This window comes from Aegilops tauschii, chromosome 7 (assembly GCF_002575655.3).
Source record: "Aegilops tauschii subsp. strangulata cultivar AL8/78 chromosome 7, Aet v6.0, whole genome shotgun sequence".
NCBI classification, from domain to species: domain Eukaryota; kingdom Viridiplantae; phylum Streptophyta; class Magnoliopsida; order Poales; family Poaceae; genus Aegilops; species Aegilops tauschii.
In genome coordinates this window covers 159,396,501-159,422,650 of record NC_053041.3, presented here as the reverse complement: position 1 = coordinate 159,422,650, position 26,150 = coordinate 159,396,501, and the positions used below count along the sequence as shown (strand labels likewise).

Sequence of the window (26,150 nt, the reverse complement as noted above, 5' to 3'; positions counted from 1 at the left end):
AAATCATGTTCCTTCCAATGACGCACTAAGCGAGAACGCATTGAAGCAACAAGTCTCGCCCATGGAATTTCTTGTAGAGACAGTATTAAGTATACAATCTACCCAAATCATTGGTCAAGCACATGGAGCTACAGAAGGTTATTCCCTTGTTGCATATAATATCCTCTGGATAATTGTCCTCACATCCGTTGAAACTAGCTAGTTCAGAGACGAATGGTACATACATGCCGTGTTACGATGGACGGCAATCATGAACGAGTGGACGGCCTTAGCGACATCTATTTTCTTCCTTTTTTTTCTGCATTGACTTCTTCGTTTAGCTGCATTTGAATCAGCTAAGGCGGTTGTATTGAGGTGTTAGTTAGCACATGCATGTGTACTTGTGTACACACATAACAGGTTGTCAATTTGTCACACGTTGGCATGCACCCATGGCTACGTAACCAGCCGGCGTGTATATAAGTACAGGGAGTTGCGAGGACATCTACACACCATCCGTCCATTTCCTCGACATAGATCCTTGAAACATTCTTGTCTGTAGCCACATAATTGGAGCTTAATTTGATCCTGTAATTCGTTAAGGTCCATGGCGATCAGGTCTTTGCTGCTCCCTCTGGCCCTGCTGGTTCTTGCAGCTAGTTCAGCTGCGGTGGCTCAGCTGGAGATCGGCTTCTACAGCAAGACATGCCCGGACGCCGAGAAGATCGTCCGTGAGGAGATGGCCAAGATCATCGCCGCCGCGCCCAGCCTCGCCGGCCCGCTGCTCCGTCTCCATTTCCACGACTGCTTCGTCAGGGTACATAACTTACCTGTTCTTGTATTTCTGCTGCTATTGATCATGAAATGTATGCTTACATGTCTCTGCATGCAACGTAAATTAAATTGCAGGGTTGTGATGCCTCTGTCCTGCTCGAATCCACCGAAGGTAACGTGGCGGAGAAGGACGCCAAGCCGAACAAGAGCCTGCGAGGGTTCGGCTCCGTGGAGCGGGTGAAGGCCAAGCTCGAGGCCGCGTGTCCGGGCATCGTCTCCTGCGCCGACGTGCTAACCCTCATGTCCCGCGACGCTGTCGTGCTGGCCAAGGGCCCCTTCTGGCCGGTGGCGTTGGGAAGGAGAGACGGTAGGGTGTCGAGTGCCACGGAGGCCAGCAACGAGCTGCCCCCAGCCTTCGGCGACGTCCCTCTGCTCGCCAAGATCTTCGCCTCCAAGGGCCTCGACCTCAAGGACCTCGTCGTCCTCTCCGGCGCCCACACGCTCGGCACAGCGCACTGCCCGTCTTTCGCCGACCGGCTCTACAACACTACCTCTGGCCTCATCGACCCGTCTCTGGACAGCGAGTACGCTGACAAGCTGAGGCTCAAGTGCAAGAGCGTTGATGACCGCGCTATGCTGTCTGAGATGGACCCCGGTAGCTTCAAGACCTTTGATACCAGCTACTACCGCCACGTCACCAAGCGGAGGGGTCTCTTCCGCTCCGACGCGGCTCTCCTCTTCGACGCCACCACCAAGGACTACGTGCAGCGTATCGCCACGGGCAAGTTCGATGGCGAGTTCTTCAGGGATTTCAGCGAGTCCATGATCAAGATGGGCGACGTTGGCGTGCTCACCGGGGCCGAGGGAGAGATCAGGAAGAAGTGTCATGTGCTCAATTAGTGTTTGTTCATTCTTTACTGTAAGGGGACGCATTGGATGATGGTTGTGTGGAACTATTTATTGTAGTAGTGTGACTTATTATTGAGGAGGTGTTTGGTTCAGAAGTCCTAGGACTTTTTCTAGTCCCAGGGACTAATCAAAAAAGACTCTCTAGTAGAGTCTTTTTCTAGTCCCTCTAGAAAAAGTCCCTCCCGTTTGGTTCCTGGGGATTTTTTAGGGACTTTTTCTAGTCTCTGGGACTAAAAAGTCCATGAACCAAACACCCCCTGAGTAAAAATCATTTATTCACGAACTGTAATGATCTGCTCCAAAGCTTGTCCACCTCCTCCTCGGCGATAGTCCGTCACAAAGCCATGATACCAATAGATTTGTAGATTGTGTTTCTACATAATGTTCTAGAAGATGATGTTTACACGAGACAACCACTAGAGATTTTGAAGATAAAAATGCACCACATCATGTGTACAAAGTTGATAAAGTCTTGTATGGACTAAAGGAAGCACTTTTTTCAGGATATTGTTGTGTGCATATCTCCATATTGATAGGTCATAGAAAGTAAAAGGTGCAACTCTCAACCAACGTACACACAGAGAGCCCAGAGACAGACTCTTCCCTAGAAGGAAGAGTATGAGTTGAGCCGAGGAAGAAAGGGGTGCAAACTAAAGCTAGGGTTGCAGGTAAAATCCTATCTAACCCTTTAGCACCAGCACGAGCCCAGCTGTGCGCCTCTTCCTTCATGTGGTGGATTAGTATGGCTAGGGCTGGGCGTTCGGTTCCCCCGAACCGTTCGGGTCGGTGCTTCGGTCTTTAAAAAATTTCAGTTGTCCAAAATCGTTGACCGATCGGTCAACGGAAAGAGCACAAACCGATGAATGACCGCACTAAGATTTCGGTCCGGTCATCGGTTCTGACCGAACATTTAATAATGATAGGAATCGTTGCACACTTGCACTTGCACACCGATCAGCCCTGAACATTTAATAATGGCAGGAATCGCTGCACACCGAACAACCTTGATTATTTAATAAGTGCAGGAAACGCTACACGATTCTCCAGTTCCTTCTTGCCAAAACTAAACCCATTTCCCATCTTTGCTTAACAATCAGGAAGAGCAAACAAGTGACCAAATATAACAGCACGCTGCAGACGTAGCACAGATACGACATGATCATATCATTACCATCCAATAGTAGTTTATCAAACACACGAATTGAGTCTCAAAACAGGACACAACTGGTAAATTTTGACTAACACACACACTTAGTTCTCAAGACTTAAATTTAGAACCTAAATTAAACGCAACAGGCAGCGTACACTAGCAGTATAGCTACAATTTTTGAACTTCTAAACTTCAAGCTTTATTTCGTCTGCTCCAGCGACTAGCAGTAGTTTATTCAGAACCGCAACCAACCAAAAAGAATATCTGGAATATGAACAATAATTCAGTTGAGTAGTCCATAGATAGAAACATAAATATATTACGATATCGATCTGAATTGAAGCAGCAACGCAAATTCTTATAGCTCAGAAGTGGAAGCTCACCAATCCTTAAGTAGGCTTTGCGGTGGTGGGAGGCTTGGCATTGCTTTGGAGCTTCACTTTCTCCTTATATTCCGCAATTAACTCTGAAAACAACAATGGTGGAAGCAAGCATTATATAACAGCAAATGAACACATATTACATAATGCAAGATTAATTAAATCAGGTTACCTTGTTCAAGCTTGGTCAATTCTTCAGTGTTCTCTACTATGCTGACATGAGTACCATATCGAAGCCAATCCTGAGTGCACACAAGGGCTTCAACCATGAATGGAGTCAGAGAAGATCTGAATTCATCGAGAATACGCCCACCAGTAGAGAACGCAGACTCGGATGCAACAGTCGAGATGGGGACTGCCAAAACATCCCGTGCCAAGCATGCCAATATAGGAAACCTAGATGAGTTAACCTTCCACCAATCTAATATGTCAAATTTTGGGCCATCATCTTCAGGCTCCTCAGCAAGAAACTTGTCCAGCTCAGACTTGCTGCTGCTGCTACCACCACTGTTCAGCCTCATTTTTTTGGCAATCACGGATCTCATCATGCTTGCACGCCCTCCAGTTGATTCAACTTCCTGAGAAGCACTACTTAGAGGTGATGCAACATTTGGAGCATACATCATCCTATATTCCTCGAACAAATCTCGAAGACACGTACTGACTGCAGCCCACACCTTAGGCCCTTTCTCCTCTCCATACACTTCTAAAATGGCAAATTGTGTGTATTCTGTAAGCTTGTACCTGCGATACAACAAGAAAGTTAAACTTTAATTTGTGTTGTGGCGACATAAGAAAGCATTACCTAATGAAGAATGGTAGATTATAATACTTGTAATTTTTTTTACCTTGGATCAAGTGCCATTGCAATGAAAATCAGCAAGTTGAAGTTCTCCTTTTCCTTTCCCTTTTTGCTGGTATCGAGCTCATGCCAATTTCCCCAATATTTATCAGACTTATCCTTCATCCTCTCTGCCATTGCAATTTGCAAACCATCCCCACTTTCCATCCAACTTTTCACTAACATATTCACCTCACCAATCTCATGGAAAAAGCTATTAGCAGTCACATACAATGAGGCAGAAACACGAGTTGTTAGATCTGCAAAATGAGCAAGAAATTCTGCCATCTTCTTCACATTCTCCCAGTCCTGCTCATCTGGAACTCCAACACCCTTCTCCTTACCTTTATCAGTAAGTAGATCAATTGCAAAGTAAGGATCTTCATCTGCATACCTTGCAAAAACTTTTTCATAGCTAACAGCAGCCTTCAACATATAGTACGTCGAGTTCCACCTAGTGCTCACATCAAGAATCAAGAAGGCCTTGGTGTTAACCTTCTCAAGGTCTGCACATTCTTTGAACTTAGTCAACCTACTTGGGCTATTTCTGACATATCTAACAGCTGCACGCACACGCTTGATTGAAGTATCAACTTCTTTTAGACCATCTGTAACTATTAAGTTAACAATGTGGGCAGCACACCTCATGTGGAGAAACTTGCCTCCAGCTATGCAAGTCTTAGCTTTATTCAGTTCCTTTTTCATGTAACCAATACCACCATCATTGTTACTAGCATTATCAACAGTAATGGTCATGACCTTCTCTATCCTCCAATCGATCAAAGTTTTCTGCAAGTGTTTCCCAATATCATCTCCTTTATGACCCTTAACCTTGAAAAAGCTAATGACTTTCTTGTGGAGTTTCCATTCCTTACAAATGAAGTGGGCAGTAACAGTCATGTGGCTATCTTTTTGTTGAGAAGTCCAACCATCAGTTGTGAGACACACTCTTTCACATTGTTCTTTAAAGAAAATTTTCAGTTTAGCCTTGTGTTCAAAATATGCGCGAACAACATCCCTAGTGCATGTTCTCCTAGATGGAACTGAGAAACGTGGGCATGCTTTAGACATGAACTTTTTAAACCCAGATTTTTCACCAAATGCAAATGGGAGCTCATCTTCTATTATCATTTCAGCAAAAGCGGCCCTAATAGCATCAGGATCAAATTTCCAAGAATGTACACTATCACCCTGATTAACTTGCAGCACAGCTTGCTTATCATCACCAATATTCCTATGGGGATTACGCTTGCAAATATTAAAATGTTTGCGCAAAGCTGATGTACCATTGATGACGGGATGAGCGTTGATGTCAATCTTGCAGTAGTTGCATTTTCCCTTCTGCAATACACCATTAATAATGACCTTTTCAAAGTGGTTCCACATCTCTGATCTCGAAGCCATCTGCCTTCGCCCATCTTTCTTTTCAACCTCAACAACTTCAGCTTTCCCATCATCCCTCTTCTCTGTTTGTGTTGCTTTCACCTCACCATCGACACCACTGCCACTAGCCTTCGCCTTGTCCAAAGATACTGTACAACCAACTGTCATAGTGGAAGTGGGCGCAGAAGCGTCTGCCATAATGATCTCATGAGGCTCGGAGGACATCTACAATCAAACAAAGTTGCATCAACCAACAACGATTCCCTCATGAAAATATTGAAGCGGGTGGCAGTAAGCAGTAATGGTCACAAGAATTTTGTGTTCTTTAATTAATAAAATAAAATCTACATGTGATTTGTACTCCGTATTTATTACATGAATCACAACAGCAAGGTCCTATTAATACAGTGAATACAAATTCATGGCATGCTAGTTCTATAGTTGATATATAACTAAGAAATCTCTCATCAGTTTACCAAGATGGAAATAATTATTACATGAATCACAACAGCAAGGTCCTATTAATACAGTGAATACAAATACATGGCATGCTAGTTCTGTAGTTGATATCTAACTAAGAAATCTCATCAGTTTACCAAGATGGAAATAATAACCATTGAAGATCTTAACAGATGAGTGAAACCAGACTGTGTGCGCTCCTCTGCTTTTTCTGAACCGTTGCTCTGTTTTTCTCCCTTGACCAACCAGTTCATGTGTGTGTGTGTGTGTCACCATCGGCAAGTTAGTGATTGGAAGGGACAAAGGCAACACAACCAACTTGATAAACGACAACTAGTTCTTGCTGTCAGTATCAAAGACAACTAGGAATGTGAACTACATAAGATCCATGTAGTTTTAGTTTTGGCCGCAAGGCTTTCACACTCGTACAAAATTCCGAAGATCAGATACAGAAAGTTCAGCTAAATATGCAACAAAATGACCTTACGTGAATGGTATCAGCTATGTATTGTTTTCTAAGAGAACCACGCAATCAGATTGATGAAGCTTGAATCAATTAAATCAGGAAACAGATATTACAGTGGGTAATAGGGTCATACGTTGCAGGAGCGTCCTGTAGTCGTCGAACCGTCGTTGTTGTTCAGGTGCGGTGAATCAGGAGGACGGCCGCGCAGCAAACTCTGCTGCCGGCGGTGTTCCTATGGATCCCTCTCCGGCGAACCTACTACGGTTCGGAGATCCTCTTCTCCGGTGAGTAAATCGCTGACGGGGCAGCCGCCACATCCTTTATATACCACGACGGGAACGATGGGAAGGGCCGGAAATTTGGGGATGCTATGCGATGGGAATTGGGATGGGGATTGGGAAGCAAGGAGGCGGAGAATCAAACAGCAAAGCTCACGGCGGCGGCAACGGGATAGATCGAGCAGACTTGCCTACTTGAGGAAATTAGGAGGTAAGAGACTAAGAGTAGACCGTAGGACTCAGGATAGGAATTAGGTGTAGGGCGTCGGTGCTTCGGTCTGTTCGGTGGACCGAGGGTACAGACCGAATTCACCGAACTTAATTCGGTTTTCTAGAATTGTTAACCGAGCTTTGGACCGAAGGTTTCGGTTTCAGTCACTTCGGCTTCGGTCCAAGTTATCGGTTCGGTAAATCGGTTTTCGGGTTATATGCCCACCCCTAAGTATGGCTGAGGGAGGATGCACTCCATCGAAGATGACAGCATTGCGGTGCTTCCAGATTTCCCAAATAGTGAGGATGGGGGGGCATGTTTGTGGCTCCTGACCACCAATTGAAGAAGCCAACTGCACCGTCAAGGGGGTGGATGGTGATGCGGCTCCAAGATAAAATCCCTTGCCATGATATTCGAAAAAATACGCATCCAACGAGGAGGTGATGCGAAAATGCACTCTGGCACATGGGAGCATATGCTCCTGCTATTGGAAAATTATTTGAAAATGTCAAAAATTTCAAACAAAAATTTGCGTGTACATCTTGATATTCTATGCAGGCACGCCAAGTTTCACATAAAACCGGCAGTTTTTGTGGTTTGTGTAAAAAAGACAAAAAAATGTCTAGTGAAAAGCCCTTTGTAACACCAAATTTTATCTTTTTCACACGCAACACAAAAATTATCTATTTTTCCACGAAACAACTTTGTGAGTACGTAGAATGTCGAGATGTACGCCCAAAACATTTTGCCAAAATTTTGTGACATTTTAAAATACATTTCAAACACATTTGAAAAAACAGGAGCATATGCTCCTAGGTGCCAAAACGCCGCTCTCGAGGTGATGCAGGTTCTCAGCTTCCTGAGAACAACGGATACAGAGAGCCTCATGTTGGAGTCGACAGCTTGCCACGCGATCCGACATCTGTTTTGGGAGGCCAACCAATCCATCACAGAAGATGAGAAATAGCAATCCTTTAGTCAGTAGAATCAGTAACTATGCTGCTCAAATAGTTCATACCAACCAACACATCAAGCAATAACCAAATAGATAGAATGACAATATGAAATACGAAGATATCAGCACAGCCGGAGTCACGAGGCTCGATAATGCCCAATGGGTTAGGATCTGAGCAAGCTTAGTTTGGATGATGGAATATTTGTTGTTCTGATTGCTCTTAGAGATAAAACTTGTAAATTTGTTGTGGTTTTTTTTCAATCACGACAAACCATATGCACATTGTATATCTTTTCTTATTTTTTATACAATGTTTTTGCCATGTTATTCGAGAAATCATGGCAATTTTCTTACCTTGCTATTACTAGTACATGGCAAAATGAAGAGAAGGTGTTTTCACACAAAACATGGCAATTGTTGTAAAGCACATGACAAATTTTGGAAAAACCCCATGGCAAAACTTTAGAAATTTTGTAAAAAGTAAAATAAAATGGTAAAATTAGTTGTTGTACCATGGCAAAAAAATTCTTAATTTTCATGATTGCAAATTAATTCTATACAATGGCAGTTTTTTTTGTACCATGGCGAATTATATTTGTGGACCAGGGCAAATTCTTCTTTTCTTACTTTTCATGATCGAAAATTTATTTTAGTGCCATAGCTATTTTATGTTTAACATGGCAAATTATACTATTGGACCATGCCAAATTATTTCTTTTCTTACTTTTCTTGGTGATAAATTTAATTTAGTACCATGGCAATTTTATTTTTTGTAACATGGCAAATTATATTTTTCGGCCGTGGCAAACTTATTTTCGTATATTGTCATTATCTTCATTTTTTATCATACAACGTTATATTCTAGTAAATTATTTCTCTGGACCATTGCAATTTTATCATGCACATCATTGCAAATTTATTGAATAAACCAGGGTTAATGTATTTTTAGTACCACTGTAAATATCGTAACATACACCATGGCAACCCTTTGTGTGTTTTTACGATGGCACACCTAGCATTTTTAGGCAATTTAATATGGAAACTTTTTGTTTGTATTTTAAGATGATGTTTTTCAATATACGTGAATCTCGGAAATGACCAAACATGTTATTTCAACATATAGGTGATTTTTTTACCATGAACATGGAAATCTTTCTCCTACCATTAAAATTGAAGGGGAAGATGTCAGGGAAGTCAAATTCTCCCCCAATTTTTGGACGAACCAACTTGACCCCTGTGTCACTTGTAGTGGCGGCTCGGAGGAACCCTAATCCCACTGTCCCTCCCCTTCAACACCTCTCCCTCGCCGCCGCCGAGGGTCTTTGCCGGGCGAAGCCCAAGTAGTGCCGGCGGCTGCGGGGCCTTCCATGGGTGCGGCTCTGATGTGGTGGCGGCAGCGCTGCTCGATGACGGGTGTGGCGAGGTGCTCCGCCCAGTGGTGTGGCCTAGCTTGCAGCGATGGCTTGGGTTGTAGATCCCTCCAATCTGATCTAGGTGGGTTGGTGGAGCTCGACCCAAAGCTGCGGTTGGCCGTGTGCCTCGTCGGCTGATGCGGCCTAGGGCTCTGGTCGGCAGGCTTCAGGCCATGGATGTTAGCAGGCAGGTGGCGGCGTGGGGGCCTGCCGCCATGAAAATAATTTTGGTTGTCTTGTGCTCTTTTCGCATCATGGGAACGTCCTACATGATCGGACTTCCTCGATTTGGTCATCGACGTGTTCCAGACTGCTGCTGGAGATCCTGCCCAAGATATCTGGATCGGATAGAATCCGGTCCTGCACGCCATATCAGCCTAAGAGGTTCCATGATGACGTGGCACGAAGCTCTATTGTTTGTTGACACCATGGGACATCTCGGCTTCTCGATTTCTGTGGTGTAGACAGCTGTGGAGAAGGTCATGGTGGCTGAGATCAGAGGATCCGTTAGACAGACAGAGCCTTTGAGGCGATGGAGTGAGCCAGGTGTTTGATAACTCTCAGGAGCAGTAGTGTGAAGTGTGGGTGACAACACTGGAGGAATTCATTTTTTGTGGTGCTCCTGGGGTACCGAGCTGTGACTTTAATGGTGAAAACCTAAGGTTTGGCATTCATTGCCTATGCCTGGCCATTGAAAACCTAATGTCTGGTCTTTATTGGTTGTGTCTCGCAATTGCCTTGCTGAAGAAATTGTTTTGAGAGCTCGGACTTCTCCAGGGTGAAATCCTAAGATCTTGGATCAGGCAACGATGGTGCTTGTGCACTGTTTTCTTTTTGGAGGCGTTGCATTTTACGGGTGTTTTATTTGGTGGTGGTTTGTGTGTGGCTGCTGAGAGAAGTCAATCGTTGTGGCAGGACCTTTGTTTTTTTCCTTTCTTTTCTACCTTTTTCTTTGGCTGTGTGTATCCGGAATGTCGTTGCGACATCTTATAGGTGCAGAGACTGGTGTAAAAGGGCCTGTATCGAGGGTGTTCGCGCGGGGAGGTTTACCATATAGCGAACTAAAATGTCCGCTTGTCCCCCCTCCTGGATCGAACAATTTTTTCGATGGGTCTCCGTCCCTCGGCCAAGATAAATGTTTATGCAGTGGTAGCGAGGAATGTAGGCCTGGGAGCTGTAGCTCCGATTGGCCTAGACCATGATGGCCTATTTTTGGGTGCTTCACTCATTGTAACTAGTGGAATTATAGATCTCGCAACACTTGAAGCAATTGTTGTTGGAGCATCTCCAACAGGCGCACAAAAACTGCTCGGCGTGCTAAATTTCAGATTTTTTGAACGCCGGATAGCTTCAGCAGAAGCTGTAAGATAGTGCACGCGCAAAAAAGGTTTGGGCGTGTGCTAAAAAGCGCTATAAGAAGCTGCAAATTTGGGGCGCCGGATTGCGCGCGCTTCACAATTTGCACTCCGTGTTATTTTGGGCGCGCGTTTTTTGGCATCTGCTAAACTAATGTTGGGTCTGGCGCACTAAAACTGCTATAGTGGCACGCTAAAACTATTTTAACGCGCGAAACTTTTATACACCTGTTGGAGATGCTTGTAGGCAAGTTTTGACTCTCTCAGAAGACCTGCATATGCAAAGGATTCATGTCGCGTCTAACTGTAAGGTAGTGGTTGACGACATAAAGCAACATAGCACTGAGGGGCATAGAGCAATCATTCGGGAAATAATAGAGCACTCAAGTGTTTTTACTCTTTGTAATTTGTTCATGAGTTTACGAGCTCGAGTTTCGAGGCTCATAGTTTAACGATGCATGCTTTACATTTAGGCGTTGGCCCCCATGTCTGGTTAGGAAAACACGGTGATTTTTTTGTCTCTGTAAGCATCGTGACAGATCAATAAAACTTTGCGAGATTGTCTCAAAAGAACAAACCCCCCCCCCCCCCCCCCCCCCCCGGATCGTGAGACATGCAATTGTGTTGCAATTCCTTAAAAGCAAAAGTGTGCAGCTAATTAACGAACTTCCGTCTAGATACATAATGGTTTTCAGAAGTAAACGGAACCTTTCTTCCGAGAGCCTGCTGCGTGCATGCAGTTTGCATCGCTGCTGGATGCGGTTGATCTCTTGGAACAGCAATGTCATCCTTTCAGCCCCGGCCGGAACAATGGTATGCGTACGTGCTGCTTAGTGCCTTGGCTACTTCGTCATGCAAAGTAGTTCTCGTCCGTGCAGATGCATGACTGAACGCATCGATGTCCGTCGGTTGACGACCCGGCCTCATTTCCCCGTTGCCATCAGGTCATTGCGACAGTACGTCGCTGTTCCTCGCTGGCTCTGCCGCCCTAGCTACGTCGACCAGGAGGGGCACAGAAGCGACCACGGCACGACTGGGATCTTTAATTTGCATAGACGATAGGGTGGCCCCGTCAAAAACACTCCAGCATTAACCTGATACTACATGTGAGGTTATTCTCTTGATGCAATCATGAGCCTAATCAGATCATTTCGTTCCTATCCTGTGATGAGACAGATGATAGATTGATGGCATGTTACCATGGACGACACACTGGTCATGAACTGGCCTCGGTGCCATCTAATTTTTATCGCCATTTTTGTTGCATTATTTGACTGGTTTGCTTAGCCGCGGTTGCGTACGTTTGATCATTGAGGCGGTTGTATGGAGGTGGAAGTTAGTACATGCGTGCATACGCGGCAACCAGGTTGTCACGCTGACACAATGCACCAAGTCTACGTCACCGGACATCTATAAGTAGAGGGAGTTGCAAAGGACAAAGATCACTCAACTACTAGTGCCAAAACATTCTTGTCTGCAGCCACATAGTAACTCGTGTTTAATTCTATCAGCTAAGGTCCATGGCGATCAGGTCTTTGCTGCTCCCTCTGGCCCTCCTGGTTCTTGCAGCAAGCTCGGCAGCGGTGGCTCAGCTGGAGATCGGCTTCTACAGCAAGACATGCCCGGACGCCGAGAAGATCGTCCTCGAGGAGATGGCCAAGATCATCGGCGCCGCGCCCAGCCTCGCCGCCCCGCTGCTCCGGCTCCATTTCCACGACTGCTTCGTCAGGGTAAGTCGTCGTTGAGCACTTGTCCTGTCTCACGTACAAACCTACATTATGCACACGAACACTAAGAAACATGCATGCGACGCGAAATTGCATCAGTGTATACTTATATTTCCATGCATGCAACGCAAAATAAATTGCAGGGTTGTGACGCCTCAGTCCTGCTCGAGTCCACCGACGACAACGTGGCGGAGAAGGACGCCAAACCAAACAAGAGCCTACGAGGGTTCAGCTCCGTGGAGCGGGTGAAGGCCAAGCTCGAGGCCGCGTGCCCGGGCATCGTCTCCTGCGCCGACGTGCTCACCCTCATGTCCCGCGACGCCGTCGTGCTCGCCAACGGCCCTTTCTGGCCGGTGGCGTTGGGAAGGAGAGACGGCAGGGTGTCCAGTGCCACAGAGGCCAGCAACGAGCTGCCCCCCACCTCCGGCGACGTCCCTCTGCTAGCCAAGATCTTCGCTTCCAAGGGCCTCGACCTCAAGGACCTCGTCGTCCTCTCCGGCGCCCACACGCTCGGCACGGCACACTGCCCGTCCTTCGCCGACCGGCTCTACAACGGCACCGGCGAGAACGGTGCCTATGGCCTCGTCGACCCGTCTCTGGACAGCGAGTACGCCGACAAGCTGAGGCTCAAGTGCAAGAGCCTTGACGACCGTACTATGCTGTCGGAGATGGACCCTGGGAGCTTCAAGACCTTTGACACCAGCTACTACCGCCACGTCGCCAAGCGAAGGGGCCTCTTCCGCTCCGATGCGGCGCTCCTCTTCGACGCCACCACCAAGGACTACGTCCAGCGCATCGCCACGGGCAAGTTCGACGGTGAGTTCTTCAGGGACTTCAGCGAGTCCATGATCAAAATGGGAGACGTCGGCGTGCTCACCGGGGCCGAGGGAGAGATCAGGAAGAAATGCTACGCCCCCAACTAGAGTTCGTTGATTCTTGTAGTTGTACTTGTAAGTCGTAACTGCACGAGTACGAGGATGTCTGTCTGACACTGTTCATTGTAGTTGTATGATTTATTATCGTCAGTAATAACATTGAGGTATAAAAACATTCTTTAACAATCATTCAATCGATATCTTTATCTTCAAATTGTCAAGACTTTTGTTTGTGAGAATTACCACATGTCCATTAAACAAACAAATTACAATGGGTACGTGCGTGGTCACTGGAAGAGACAAACAAAGCGCCAAGTGTCTTGAAGATTTCCACAAGAGAGCTCAGAAATATAAAATTTACATCTTGACCGTCGAAGATCCATGTGCCCAACCTACTCATCATGCGTCGCCAGCCGTCGCCGCCGTGGCACCGCCGGAGAAAGACATAAGCAACCTCCACACCAAAATCTGGAAGAACTTCACTGCAGACCATGCTACTTTGTGAGCCGATTAAATTGCCCGTCAAAGACGTTGAAACCGAGTCTTTGTGGCACGATCGGCCCGAGATCATCTCCAAGTCTGCCAGATCCCAATGTCGTCGTCTTCATCCAACTTGGTTGGAGAAGAAGAGGAGCGCTACAAGCCATCATCCGCACACCACACTCCAAGACACCCACATACTCTGCACAAACTGACGTAGTCGCCCGTCGCCGAGAGGACGCCAAACTCCAGCCAGCACAACCTAACATCGACGAAACCTAAGTCCGACAGACACAGGGGCTACCTGCTTTCAGACGATGCCGATTGAAGCACCAACAGAGTGGGGAAGAAGCGGAGCCATCTTATTCTGACGCGCGCTGATCCCATCACTGATGCAACGTCTCTGAGAAAAACTAAACCTACCCTATCTAGTCGCCGAAGCAAAGTCGCCAGGGTCCCCGGTCCCTTGCAGCGCCGGAGCGGCAGCCGAAGGGGCCGAGGACCCACAACCTCGCCGGTGTAGAGAGGAGGCAGAGAGATCGCCTTGGAATCACCTGTGCGTGTGAGGCGGTTGGTTGAACACAGTCGCGCAACTACTAGCCTACAATGACATTACTGTCACTAACAAAACTGACGAGTATGCAGATTGTTTTATGTCGGTTACTCGGCAAACCCTTTAAACCAGTGCATTGGAAAAACACTCGCCAAAGGTCCAGGCGCTCGGCAAAGGTTGTGCCATGTGTCTCTACTCGCCACGGTTAACGGAGAGGTGGAGGCATGGCCTTGTTTTCCGAGTGTTTGTCAAGCGGCACTTGGCAAATGTTTTTTCAATTTTGTTTTTTAAAGATGTGCAACATTTGTGGTGTGCTTGAAAACTTTGCTTGCCTTTTTCCCCCTTTTTTCCCATGCTTTTTCGACTATTTTTGGCCACTTCCCCTCCCCCCATCCTCTCTTATTGCCACCCTCCCTCCCCCCCCCCCCCCTCTTTCCCACGTTTTCTCTCCCTCTCTCTTTCCCGCCCTTTCTCTACCACCAATTTTCTCCTCTCAAATGTTTTCTCGCCACCTCTCCCCCGCCCTTTTCTCCAACCATCCTCATCCTACAAAAGGCCATCACATGTGGACGCGGAGATTCTGCACCTGAGCTCAAATGAGCTCGGGTGAACAGTAAAATCAAAACTAAATCAAAAAAAAATTCAAAAAAATCCAAATTTTTTTGGAGAAACATTGACAAAAGTTCTAAGTGCTTGCAAAAATTCGTCATGAAATCACATTCCTAGAAGGCATGGCAAAAAAAAACAAAAAAGTACTCTGAAAAAGCTACTTTCAAAAGCATTTTGAAGCACTGAATTTGTTTTTTTTGCCACGCCTTACAGGAATGTGATTTCATGATGAATTTTTGCAGGCACTTAGAACTTTTGTCAATGTTTCTCTCAAAAAAAATTTGGCATTTTTTGCATTTTTTCGATTTTACTGTTCACCGAGCTCAAATGAGCTCGGGAGCAGAAAGGCACTTTCGATCACATGTATGTTTGTGTTGCATCAGTGTGTTAGCCTCTCTCCCGTCCTTTTCTTAAGATACAGTTTTGCACTGCTTTGTCCAGTGTTACACTCGACAAAGTGGACATGTGGCAACAATTGGTGCACCATAGCACGATTTGTCGAGCGCCGAGGCCTAGACACCTGGCAAGTGGACATGTCACGCCAACTGGCGCGTTATGTCACACTTTTGTCGGGTTTCATTGCAGGTTGCAATCGGCATATGTTTGATCAGTTTCGTATTCTTGACACTCTACAAAGAGGTGATGCATGACACGTTCCCGACCAGGCTTTTGTGCAATGTGCTTCGACGAGTGACATTGCAAGCTGCACTCGGCATGTATTTGCCTAGTGTCAGATTTTGGACACTTGGCGAAGAGTGTCACGTGGTGCGCTGGTATGCTCTAGGCTTTGCCGAGCGGAAAGTAGGTCATATTTATGTACTTTAATGAATATTGAATTACACATTTTTAACAATCACTAGTAGAAAAAGAGGCTTCCATACGCCCCCATTAGTCCCCAAAATAATCGAACCGCGACCAAAGGGGTCTTTAGTCGCGGTTCGGGAGGAGACCCGCGACCAACTATCTAGGCCCAGCGCGCTCGGTCGACAGCTGGCGGACGGGAGGGGCTTTAGTCCCGGTTGGCCTGGCCAACCGGGACTAATGGCCCGAAGACCTTTAGTCCCGGTTGGCCAGACCAATCGGGACTAAAGGTTAGGCCTTTAGTCCCGGTTGGTCTGGCCAACCGCGACTAATGGCCCGAAGACCTTTAGTCCCGGTTGGTCTGGCTAACCGCGACTAATGGGATTTGAGGCCTCATTTTCAAACTCTACCCCCCCCCCCCCCCATCGCCTTTTCAGTTTTATAAAAAACAAAAGAAAATGATGGAAATGTCAAAAAAAAAAAGTTTCCATGTGATATGTGGTCTAGTTGTTGGGAAAATTAACAAATATGAATTTCGACTTTATTTGCAAAATCTCTCTGGAATTTCTTAAAATGGGCATAACTTTTCCATACGAACTCGGATGAAAAAGTTTTTTATATGAAAAATCATCTACTCGAAAAGTTACATCCGAATTTAACCGGGGTAACCTTATTAAACATTTTTCAAAATCCTCAAAAACCTAACAGAAAAAAAGATACGGGGCTTTTAAGATCTGGAGAGGCAAAAAATTCAAAAAATTTCAAATTGTGGTCAAACTGTGGTCAAACAATGGTGAAACTAATTATTCTAGAATATTAGTGTTACTAAATAATTATTTCAGTTTTTTTAAATTTTGGTCAAATCTGGTCAAACTGTGGTCAAACAGTGGTCAAACAATGGTCAAACTAATTATTTCAGAAATATTAGTGTTACTAAATAATTATTGTTTTTTAAAACAATAGTTTCAAACTCAAACAGTGAAATATGTCACTTCATGCTCAAGTTAAATTCCTGAGGGTTAATAGAATTGACATCCTACTATTGTCAGGAAAACTACAAGTGCAGACTTGGAAACGAGGGAGAATAGAACCCGGAAGTTAAGCGTGCTCAGGCTGCAGTAGTGAGAGGATGGGTGACCGTCCGGGAAGTTAGATGATTTGGAATGATGAGGGGTGATTAGAGATTAGAGGATAAATTGAGCAGTGATGAGGGGTGGTGATTAGAGATTAGAGGTTAAAATAATTCAGAAATTTGAAAATAAAAAAAAAAATTCACAAAAAAACCAGGTTTAGGGGGGCTAAAACCCTAAACCTGCGGAGGAGGCCTTTAGTCCCGGTTAGCCACGAGAACCGGGACTAAAGCCTTTAGTCCAGGTTCGTAAGAGGCGCGACTAAAGGGGGGGTCTTTAGTCGCGCATATTTAGTCCCGGTTGCACAGCCGGGACTAAAGGCCTTTGCGAACCGGGACTTAAGGCCCATTTTCTACCAGTGAATATATTCGATCCTACCGTTTTTTCCACCAAAATATTCGATCCTACCGTTTTTTCCACCAAAGTAGTGTCATATTTATGTACTTGTGTGTCATTTTTTTTCGATAAAGGACATTTCATTAAATAGATATATCGAGGTGATACAATCGTATCGAAAGAAAGCCCGGCCTCTGCATAGCTAGATGCACACAGCCAAAAAATCCAAAGCACCCTAAAAATAAAATAATTTGATACAGTGCCAAGCAATAAATCATGTCCAGCCTAAGGAGCGGTAGATCCTATCCGTAAATCACACCGCCATCCATGGGGTAGAAAACCTCCCTGGCCGTACGCTCCAGCCGTGTAGACGCCATCATAAAAATATCCCTGTCTTCCGGCTTCTGCAGGATAGACCAAGTACGGAGCCATCGTGTACAAACATGAATAACCTGCATAGGAGATGAGACACATGTATTGTTAAAAACCACATCATTCTTGGTAAGCCACATTTCCTAGCATAAGGCCGCAGCTCCCACAAGAATGTGTGCAGAAAATTGTTTATCTATACCCCGCAACCAGTTGCCGAACATATTCCGTGCACTACGTGGTGGGTATAAATTCAAAGCTACTTGGACCATAGCCCAAACTGCCCGAGCGAACTTGCACTCAAAAAATAGGTGTTTGATAGACTCGTCATGTTGGCAAAAGACACATGTCTTGGAACCATGCCAGTTTCGTCGTGCCAGATTATCTCTAGTTAGGATGACTCCTTTGTTAAGAAACCAGAGGAAAATCTTCACTCTTAGGGGAATTTTTAGCTTCCACAATTTTCTGTTATCTACAGGAACATCACAATGAACCATTGCATCATACATGGATTTGACCGAAAATTTGCCATTCTGATGCAAATTCCATCGAAAAGTGTCCGGATCATCTGACAGTTGAATGTCCTCCAGGCGAGTGAGTAATTCATTCCATGCTGTCAGACGAGTGCCCAAAAGATCCCTACGGAACGAAATATCGGGGTTTTCCTGTCCTAATACTTGTTTGATCGTGACAAATTTATGTCTGACGATCCGGTACAAGCTCGGATATTGCACCATTAGGGGAGTGTTCCCTAGCCAGGTATCTTCCCAGAAACGAACCTGAGCACCGTCCCTAACCAAGAAGGTCCCAAATTGGAAGAGGAATTCTTGGCCTTCATGACACCACTCCAAAAATGTGAATCCCTAGGTTTCCAATGAATTTGAGAAATGGCATTGGATCCCACATACTTGTTGCGAATGATTTTCTGCCATACTCCATTCTCAGTGAGTAATTTATAGACCCACTTGCTGAGAAGAGCGATATTTTTAATCTCAAGGTCTACAAAATAAATCTATTGGAAACTTTCACATCTTTCCAACTTGAGCTTATTTGCACCTATAAGCTCCAAAATAATCCAAAAACAGGCCTTTAATATATTTAATAAATATAAAACTCTGTTGCAAATGCTAGAAAGCAAATGTGTACAACTAACGAATTTCCGGCCATCTGGATAAAGAAATGGTGTTCACAAGTAGACCGAACCATTCTTTGTGCACGCAGCTTGCATCCCTGAAGGATTGATCTCTTCGAACAGGCTTCGCATGCCGCACTGAAACGTGGAGACACGGCAACTCATCCTTTCAGGCCCCCAGCAATGGCGTGCGTACGTGCTGCTTAGTGCCTTTGCTACTTAGTCATGCAAAGTAGTTCTGGTCCGTGCAGATGCATGACCGGATGAACGAATCATCCGTCGTTTGGCGTGAAGATTTATGTCCCGGCGACCCGGCCTCCTCGCCCGTTGCCATCAGGAGCCGACATCAGCGTGCATGGCCGGCCATAGTAAAGAAAAGCACTCTAGCAGATGCGCTATAATCGTAACCTGCACAAACGTTATATGGGCGCCTGCAAAAATATTTGCGCGAACATTCTGGAGGAACAAATACTACGAGTTTACAATATTTGTTCCGTGCCAGAGCCCTCACGGTACCGCAAATATTTTGCGAACAAATATTGACATGATCTAAAATTCATATTGATGCACGGAATTCATATAAAATAGGCATCCGCAATGGTTCACATCTAAAATATTGCGCAATATCAAGAGGTAGCAAGGTTATCCCTACGAATGTGCAATCAAAAAAGATAAAAATATGATCAAAGCACTTCCAGCCATGATCAAATCTCGCGGTACATTGCCGGCTGGAAGGGGTGGAGGCGGGGCCCGTCCTCGCACCGTCACTGCCTTCTTCTTGGGGCCTTTCACTTGCGTCTTTGGTCGTCCCCCGGAGGGGATGGAGATGTCCGCGGGAGCGACGGGGGACGAGGCGGCAGCGGGCCACGGCGGAAGTTGGTGCGGTGGTGGCCAGGCTCCATGGATGATGTGGTTGCCCTGCCACTTCCGCTTCATGCTGGCGGTGCAAGGAGTAGGCACGGCGGCGGCAACACGGCCGCAGGAGCGGCCGGGGAGCGAGGCGGCGCCTACTGGACCGTCGACACTTGGAAAACGCTGGTCGGGGCTGATGCGACAATTGGGGTGGGCAGCGAGGCGAGACGGCGCGAGGCCAGATGGATTTGCGATGGTGGCGACATGGAGTGGCGGCGCGGAAGAGAGGAAGTTTCCCTCATGACAAGTCATGGGTAGGGATACGGTGAGCGGCAAAATGGCGGGGGCGGGGGGTGTGGGGGGGGGGGGGGGGGGAGGGGGGTGAGGGGGATTTAGTAGTTGCGGGCCTATTGTTAGAGCTCCCCGCAAAAAAGTTACAATTCAGGCCGATATACTGTACCTCTTCGTGACGTTTTTTCATGCAAGTACCGTATATCGGCGGTTATTTTGGGCGGCGGGGGAGGGGGGGGGGGGAGGGGGGTGTGGATGTACCGCATCTGCTAGAGTTGCTCTAACCAGGATGCATGCAGAGTTTTTTTTCTACAGGAAGCCACATGCATGTCAGATTTTTACATGCATCATATAAACCTGATCATATGTCAGGCCAGGACGGATATGACTATTTCCTTAAGCCCAAGCCTGACCCCAACATTGTTTTGCATTACGCACACGAGAAAGCCTGCCCCGAAAGCCTGACAAATGGAAGCCCGACCTGAATACTCTTTTGGACTTCAAAATGGAAACCCACAAAGAATTTCCCTCATACCCATCGCAAGCCCGCCCACTGCCACCATTGGCGCTGCTGCGGGTGCTCCGCCTCCCCACCCTGCTCAATCCACTTCATGAGCCGGTTCATGATCATCCCCGGTGTCCCTCTAAACTTCACCGTGCCGAACGTCGGCGACCACCCCGACACCCCACCTCTTGGCATCAGAACCAGTCAAGGCAACGTGTCGTCGTTCATTAACTCCGGTTCGTTATTGTGATGCCTCACCAGTACCTGGCCACAGGGTTATGCTTTGTTGGAATTTGCTTGACTTGTCGGGAAATACCAGTTACTTACCTTCATCCTACTTTATTGGCCCCCTTCATATTTCGTGCAAAATTTTGATCATATATACATTTAACTAACAAAATGTTAGGCATGTCATCAATAATTATATCGTGGGATTCGTATTTAAACATAGTTTTCAATGATATTATTTTTGCTACGTCCTGCCTCTGTCTGGAAATATTGTTGAAGAAATGGTTTGTCATTTATAAACCAGGACCGAGGTAGTAGCAAGAAAATAAGCTTATGATCTTTGGTGTGAGGCTCTGGCTCTGCCCCGTGAGTAGGAGGGACACAGACGTGATCACCGCACGACTGGGATCTTTACTTTGCATACAGGATAGGGTGGTCCCGTCAAGAACACTCCAGCCTACGCAAATGATTGGCCAATTACATGTGAGATTATTCTCTTGATGAAATCATTAACCTAATCAGATCATTGCGTCCCCTTCCGGTGAAGAGACAGATGATAGATTCATACTAGCATAGTAGCATGTTACCATTGACGACACATTGATCATGAACTGGCCTCGGCATTAATTGACTGGTTCGCTTAGCCGCGGTTGCGTACGTTGGAGATAATTGAGGCGGTTGTATGGAGGCGGAAGTTAGCCCATGCATGCATACGCGGCAACCAGGTTGTCACGCTGACACCATGCACCCAAGTCTACGTCACCGGACATCTATAAGTACCGGGAGTTGCAAGGAGTAGATCACTCAACTACATTCTTGTCTGTAGCCTCATTACTGCAGCTTAATTTGATCGTTTAATTTGGCCAAGGTCCATGGCGATCAGGTCTTTGCTGCTCCTCTGGCCCTGCTGGTTCTCGCAGCAGCTAGCTCGGCAGCGGTGGCTCAGCTGGAGATCGGCTTCTACAGCAAGACATGCCCGGACGCCGAGAAGATCGTCCGCCAGGAGATGGCCACGATCATCGCCGCCGCGCCCAGCCTCGCCGGCCCGCTCCTCCGTCTCCATTTTCACGACTGCTTCGTCAGGGTACGTAACTTGCCTAGCCTGTTATGCTGCTATTGAACATGAAATATATGCTTACATGTTCGTGCATGCAACGCAAATTAAATTACAGGGTTGTGACGCCTCTGTCCTGCTTGAATCCACCGACGGCAACGTGGCGGAGAAGGACGCCAAGCCCAACAAGAGCCTGCGTGGGTTCGGCTCCGTGGAGCGGGTGAAGGCCAAGCTCGAGGCCGCGTGTCCGGGCATCGTCTCCTGCGCCGACGTGCTCACCCTCATGTCCCGCGACGCTGTCGTGTTGGCAAAGGGACCCTTCTGGCCAGTGGCGCTGGGCAGGCGAGACGGTAGGGTGTCCAGCGCCACGGAGGCCAGCGACGAGCTGCCCCAGGCCTCCGGCGACGTCCCTCTGCTCGCCAAGATCTTCGCCTCCAAGGGCCTCGACCTCAAGGACCTCGTCATGCTCTCCGGCGCCCACACGCTCGGCACGGCGCACTGCCCGTCCTTCGCCGACCGCCTCTACAACAGCACCGGGGAGAACGGTGCCTATGGCCTCGTCGACCCGTCTCTGGACAGCGAGTACGCCGACAAGCTGAGGCTCAAGTGCAAGAGCGTTGATGACCGCACTATGCTGTCGGAGATGGACCCCGGTAGCTTCAAGACCTTCGACACCAGCTACTACCGCCACGTCGCCAAGCGGAGGGGCCTCTTCCGCTCCGACTCGGCGCTCCTCTTCGACACCAGCACCAGGGACTACGTCCAGCGCATCGCCACCGGCAATTTCGACGGCGAGTTCTTTAAGGACTTCAGCGCGTCCATGATCAAGATGGGCGACGTCGGCGTGCTCACCGGGGCCGAGGGAGAGATCAGGAAGAAATGCTACGCCCCCAATTAGCATTAGTTGATTCTTAATTAGTTGTTGCAACTGCACTGCATCTCTGTCTGATATTATGTACTGTAGTGTGATGTATTATTTTCAGTGGTATTCAGTAAATTATTTCTTCGCCAAGGTCCACGGGCGCAGCTACATGCTACATAAATGCATGTATGGCAGCACTGTTTTCTTGTGTCATTGTGTGCTGCGCACAGAGACCTAACTGATCAAGGATATCAAGTCATCTTTAGCGGAATGAAAAGAGACAAGTCCACTTATAGGATAGTAAGTCAATCACTGTTTCAGAGTTCAGGGTTGAGTCTTAAACATATTGGTAAATTGAAAGCTGTACAGTGGACTTATCTCTAATGAAAATATAATCCTTATAAAAAATGAACCTTGCCTGAAAAACCAAATGAGTATAATCAAATTTAATTTGGAAACACTAGTGTGTTTTCCTCGGTCTATACATGCCGCTGCTTAATTAAAAAAAGTTCTTATTTTATGTACTTCCTTCGGTCCTTTTTAGTTTGCATATAGGGGCTGTTTGGTTTGTGCCCATCTCAGCTCTACCAAATCGTTGGCGCTGTTGGCTAGCCAGAAAATTGGCGAACGATTCCCTCGCCCGCGATTCTGCCAACTAATTGGCGCAAAAGAAGGAGGGAAGGCTGAGGCGGGGCTGGCATGCCAATTATTTGGATCCGATCCAATCGCCACCACCAGGCTAGTCAACGACCAATTTTTTGGTCGGGCAAGTCACGGCTCTAAACCAAACAGCCCCATATAAGTTTTGTCCAAAGTCAAAGTATCTTCACTTTGACCAAACATATAAAAAAAAGCATCAACATTTACAATGGCAAATCAATATTGTTAGATTTGTTATGAAATGTAGTTTCATAGTATATATATTTGGTCAAAGTTTACAATGTTTGACTGGACAAAAATCTAAAACGCAGAGTAAAAAGGACCGGAGGGAGTAAGTACATCAGTGTAGGGCCTCCTTTTATTTACATGAATTTTGTAGGATATGATTTCTATAGAAAAAAATTCCTTTGAGTCATTTGCTTTCTATGAATGGATTCCTATTTGTATGTGAATTGGTTTCTATCCTTCACATTTCAAAAGAAAAAAAATAGCTACGACGTACTAAAAAATATTCATATCGTATGTACCAAATGATTTTTGTTTTATAAGAATTGAGATACATGTCATCCCATTTACGAAGACTTTTCTATATTCCTATAATCAATATTTTGATTCTATGAAACGAAAGAGGCCTAATATGAGACTAGCTACAAGTTAGCCTCTAAGGTATATGATCTCCGTTTGTCGTTGTATAACATCACAGTTTGTCTCCCGCTGGCACTGGGCTACAGATTAACGGGACACGTCGTTTCAGAGATAATGGAACAAGATAACCTTCGGTGATCTAAAAGAATCTGGGTTAATGAGATCCTAAGACATGGAAATCTTAATGAAACGACGCTTAGCGAACATGGCCCGGGTAACCCGCCTTAACAGAGCACGACCATGAGAGCGCCAAACGAGATGGCCCGGCCGGTGGCTTAGCAACGATGCAAAGTAGTTGTAGTCCGTGAAGATGCATGACCGAATGAATTTGAATTGTTCGTCGATTGACTGACTTACCGGCCGTCCTCATCTCCCCCTTGCCATTACCCGCCATTGGTCACAGCAACATGCTATGCATGACGCGGCCAGCTTAGATTTAGCTAGCTATGCCCACATGCATATTTGACTTGCATGCTATATGATATACAAGATCCAATAACTTACAAAAACTTACTTTCGAACTTTCGATGAGCAAGTCCCACTTCTACGTTCATATTGCACAAATAGGACCATTTGAGAGAGAAAAATATACAAGTTAACTTATTGTAAACAGTAGCTGCACAAGTCACACAATTTGTTGGAAGCACAGACCACAAAGGGTCATATATTACCATGGGGAGTACAAGTTAGGTCGTAAAAAGTTCATCATAACTTATCAATATGGAAATCTAGTTTGGCGCTGGACTGGGCTGGATTGAGTTTGTCCGATCGACGCTGGGGGATGGAAAGCAAAGCATATTGCCTGCCGGGCCGGATTGAACTTGTCCGATCGACGCTTTCCTCCATGGTGGTGTTTCAACTAATGGCGCTGGACCCCCCTGTCTGGCTGATCAAAAGAATAAACAAGCTGCTCCGTGGGTTCCTGTGGGCACAAGATCAAAATGCAGCGGCCAAGAAGTGCTTGGTGAACTGGCCATCTGTTTGTCGCCCCAAGGAGTTTGGTGGCCTTGGCATCATGTTTATAGCACGTCAAGGCAGAGTGCTCAGATGCCGTTGGCATTGGTTGCAATGGACGGACCAAACCAAGCCATGGCAGGGCATACCTCTTCTGCCAGATAGGGCGGCCGAGGAGTTATTCAGATCCTCAACCACCATTATAATCGAAGATGGCAGACTCACCTCTTTCTGGGACTCGCATTGGTCCAATAGGCTCCGCCCCGTCGACCGATGGCCGGAGGTGATCCACCATTGCACAAAACGTCGGATTTGTTTGCGCGATGCACTCACCGAAAACAGATGGATGTGAGTCTTGAAGGCCAACCCCTCTGCTGTCATGCTGCAATAGCTCTGCAGCCTCACCGAGATGGCCTCCGGCATCAACTTCACCAACAAGGCGAGTGACTCGGTTCGCTGGAAGTGGACGGTAGACGATACTTACACCGCCAGGTCAGCCTACCGTTGCCAATTTGAGGGAGCTCTACGCACGAACGATAAGGAACTCATCTGGTCTGCCAAGGCGGCACCGCGTGCCAAAACTTTCCTCTGGCTTGCTACCCGGGGGTGGTGCATGACGGCTGATAATCTGGCTAAACAGGGTATCCCGCACAACCCAAACTGCCCACTATGCTCGACGACGCCGGAGACAGCTGCCCATTCTCAGGCGAGGTATGGAGCTCCATCATTATCAAGCTGGGACCCCCTTTCTCCGCGTTGCCGGCGCGCACAGGGGGGGAAGAGCGATCGCTGCCTTCCCTCCGGGCGTCGTGAGTAATAGGAGGTCATACTCTAGGGATCACCACAAGAGAGGTGAACGCCGAGTCACTCATGACTTCTACAGATAGTGGATCGCCAATAGAAGGCTTTCGAATTAATGTGCACATAGCCCATCACATATGCATTCATGGATGTGATGTACTATCTCTGTCTGGCTTTATTAGTCCTCGTCGTATTTTGTGTTCAAGTTTGACCATATTTGACTAGTAAATTATTAATACATGTCACAAACAATTATATTGTTGGATTCATATTTGAATGTAGTTTTCAATGATAATATTGTTGCTACGTATAACATATATTTTATTAGTTATAATCAAGGTCATTATATTATTCAAAATATGAGGGGACTAGTAAATCTGGACGGAGGTATATGTATATATATATATATACATAACATACACTAGTAGAAAAAGGGTCAAATGTTCAGCTCATTAGTACCGGTTTGTACTTGAGCCGGCACTAATGTGACCATTAGTGCCGGTTCCAACGGCTAGGCGGGCCGCTCTCATTAGTGCCGGATCGTGCCGAGCTTTTAGCACCGGTCCGTGCCACGAACCGGTACTAAAGAGAGTGCTGGCAGGATGTTGTCAGACTGGGGCCCTCCAGCACCTTTAGTACTGGTTCTTGCCACGAACCGGTACTAAAGGACGACCTATATAAACCCTTCGTCCACCCGAGCTCGCTCTGTTTTTTTCCCTTCCCCCTCTCCTTTC

The 26,150-nt window shown here is 46.5% G+C and overlaps 2 protein-coding genes and 1 pseudogene across 2 annotated transcripts; all 3 read left to right on the top strand.

Annotated features, from left to right (window-relative positions):
• The first annotated feature begins 503 nt into the window (after nucleotides 1-503).
• On the top strand, nucleotides 504-2,013 carry LOC109779112 (peroxidase 1). The gene is made up of 2 exons (XM_020337715.4): nucleotides 504-796; nucleotides 889-2,013. The coding sequence occupies exons 1-2, from the start codon at nucleotides 587-589 to the stop codon at nucleotides 1,651-1,653; spliced, it is 975 nt and encodes a 324-aa protein (XP_020193304.1). The 5' UTR covers nucleotides 504-586; the 3' UTR covers nucleotides 1,654-2,013.
• A 9,998-nt stretch (nucleotides 2,014-12,011) lies between these two features.
• LOC109779111 (peroxidase 1-like) lies at nucleotides 12,012-13,347 on the top strand. The gene is made up of 2 exons (XM_020337714.2): nucleotides 12,012-12,282; nucleotides 12,423-13,347. The coding sequence occupies exons 1-2, from the start codon at nucleotides 12,073-12,075 to the stop codon at nucleotides 13,200-13,202; spliced, it is 990 nt and encodes a 329-aa protein (XP_020193303.1). The 5' UTR covers nucleotides 12,012-12,072; the 3' UTR covers nucleotides 13,203-13,347.
• Nucleotides 13,348-21,312: 7,965 nt separating this feature from the next.
• Nucleotides 21,313-22,506, top strand: LOC109779110 (peroxidase 1-like; annotated as a pseudogene).
• The last annotated feature ends 3,644 nt before the right edge of the window (nucleotides 22,507-26,150 follow it).

Bases quoted from the DNA above. Each gene is read 5' to 3' on its own strand.
- LOC109779111 (XM_020337714.2), top strand. From the start codon at position 12,073: ATGGCGATCAGGTCTTTGCTGCTCCCTCTGGCCCTCCTGGTTCTTGCA. The intron at 12,283-12,422 runs GTAAGTCGTCGT...AATAAATTGCAG, and splicing joins TCCACGACTGCTTCGTCAGG to GGTTGTGACGCCTCAGTCCT.
- LOC109779112 (XM_020337715.4), top strand. From the start codon at position 587: ATGGCGATCAGGTCTTTGCTGCTCCCTCTGGCCCTGCTGGTTCTTGCA. The intron at 797-888 runs GTACATAACTTA...ATTAAATTGCAG, and splicing joins TCCACGACTGCTTCGTCAGG to GGTTGTGATGCCTCTGTCCT.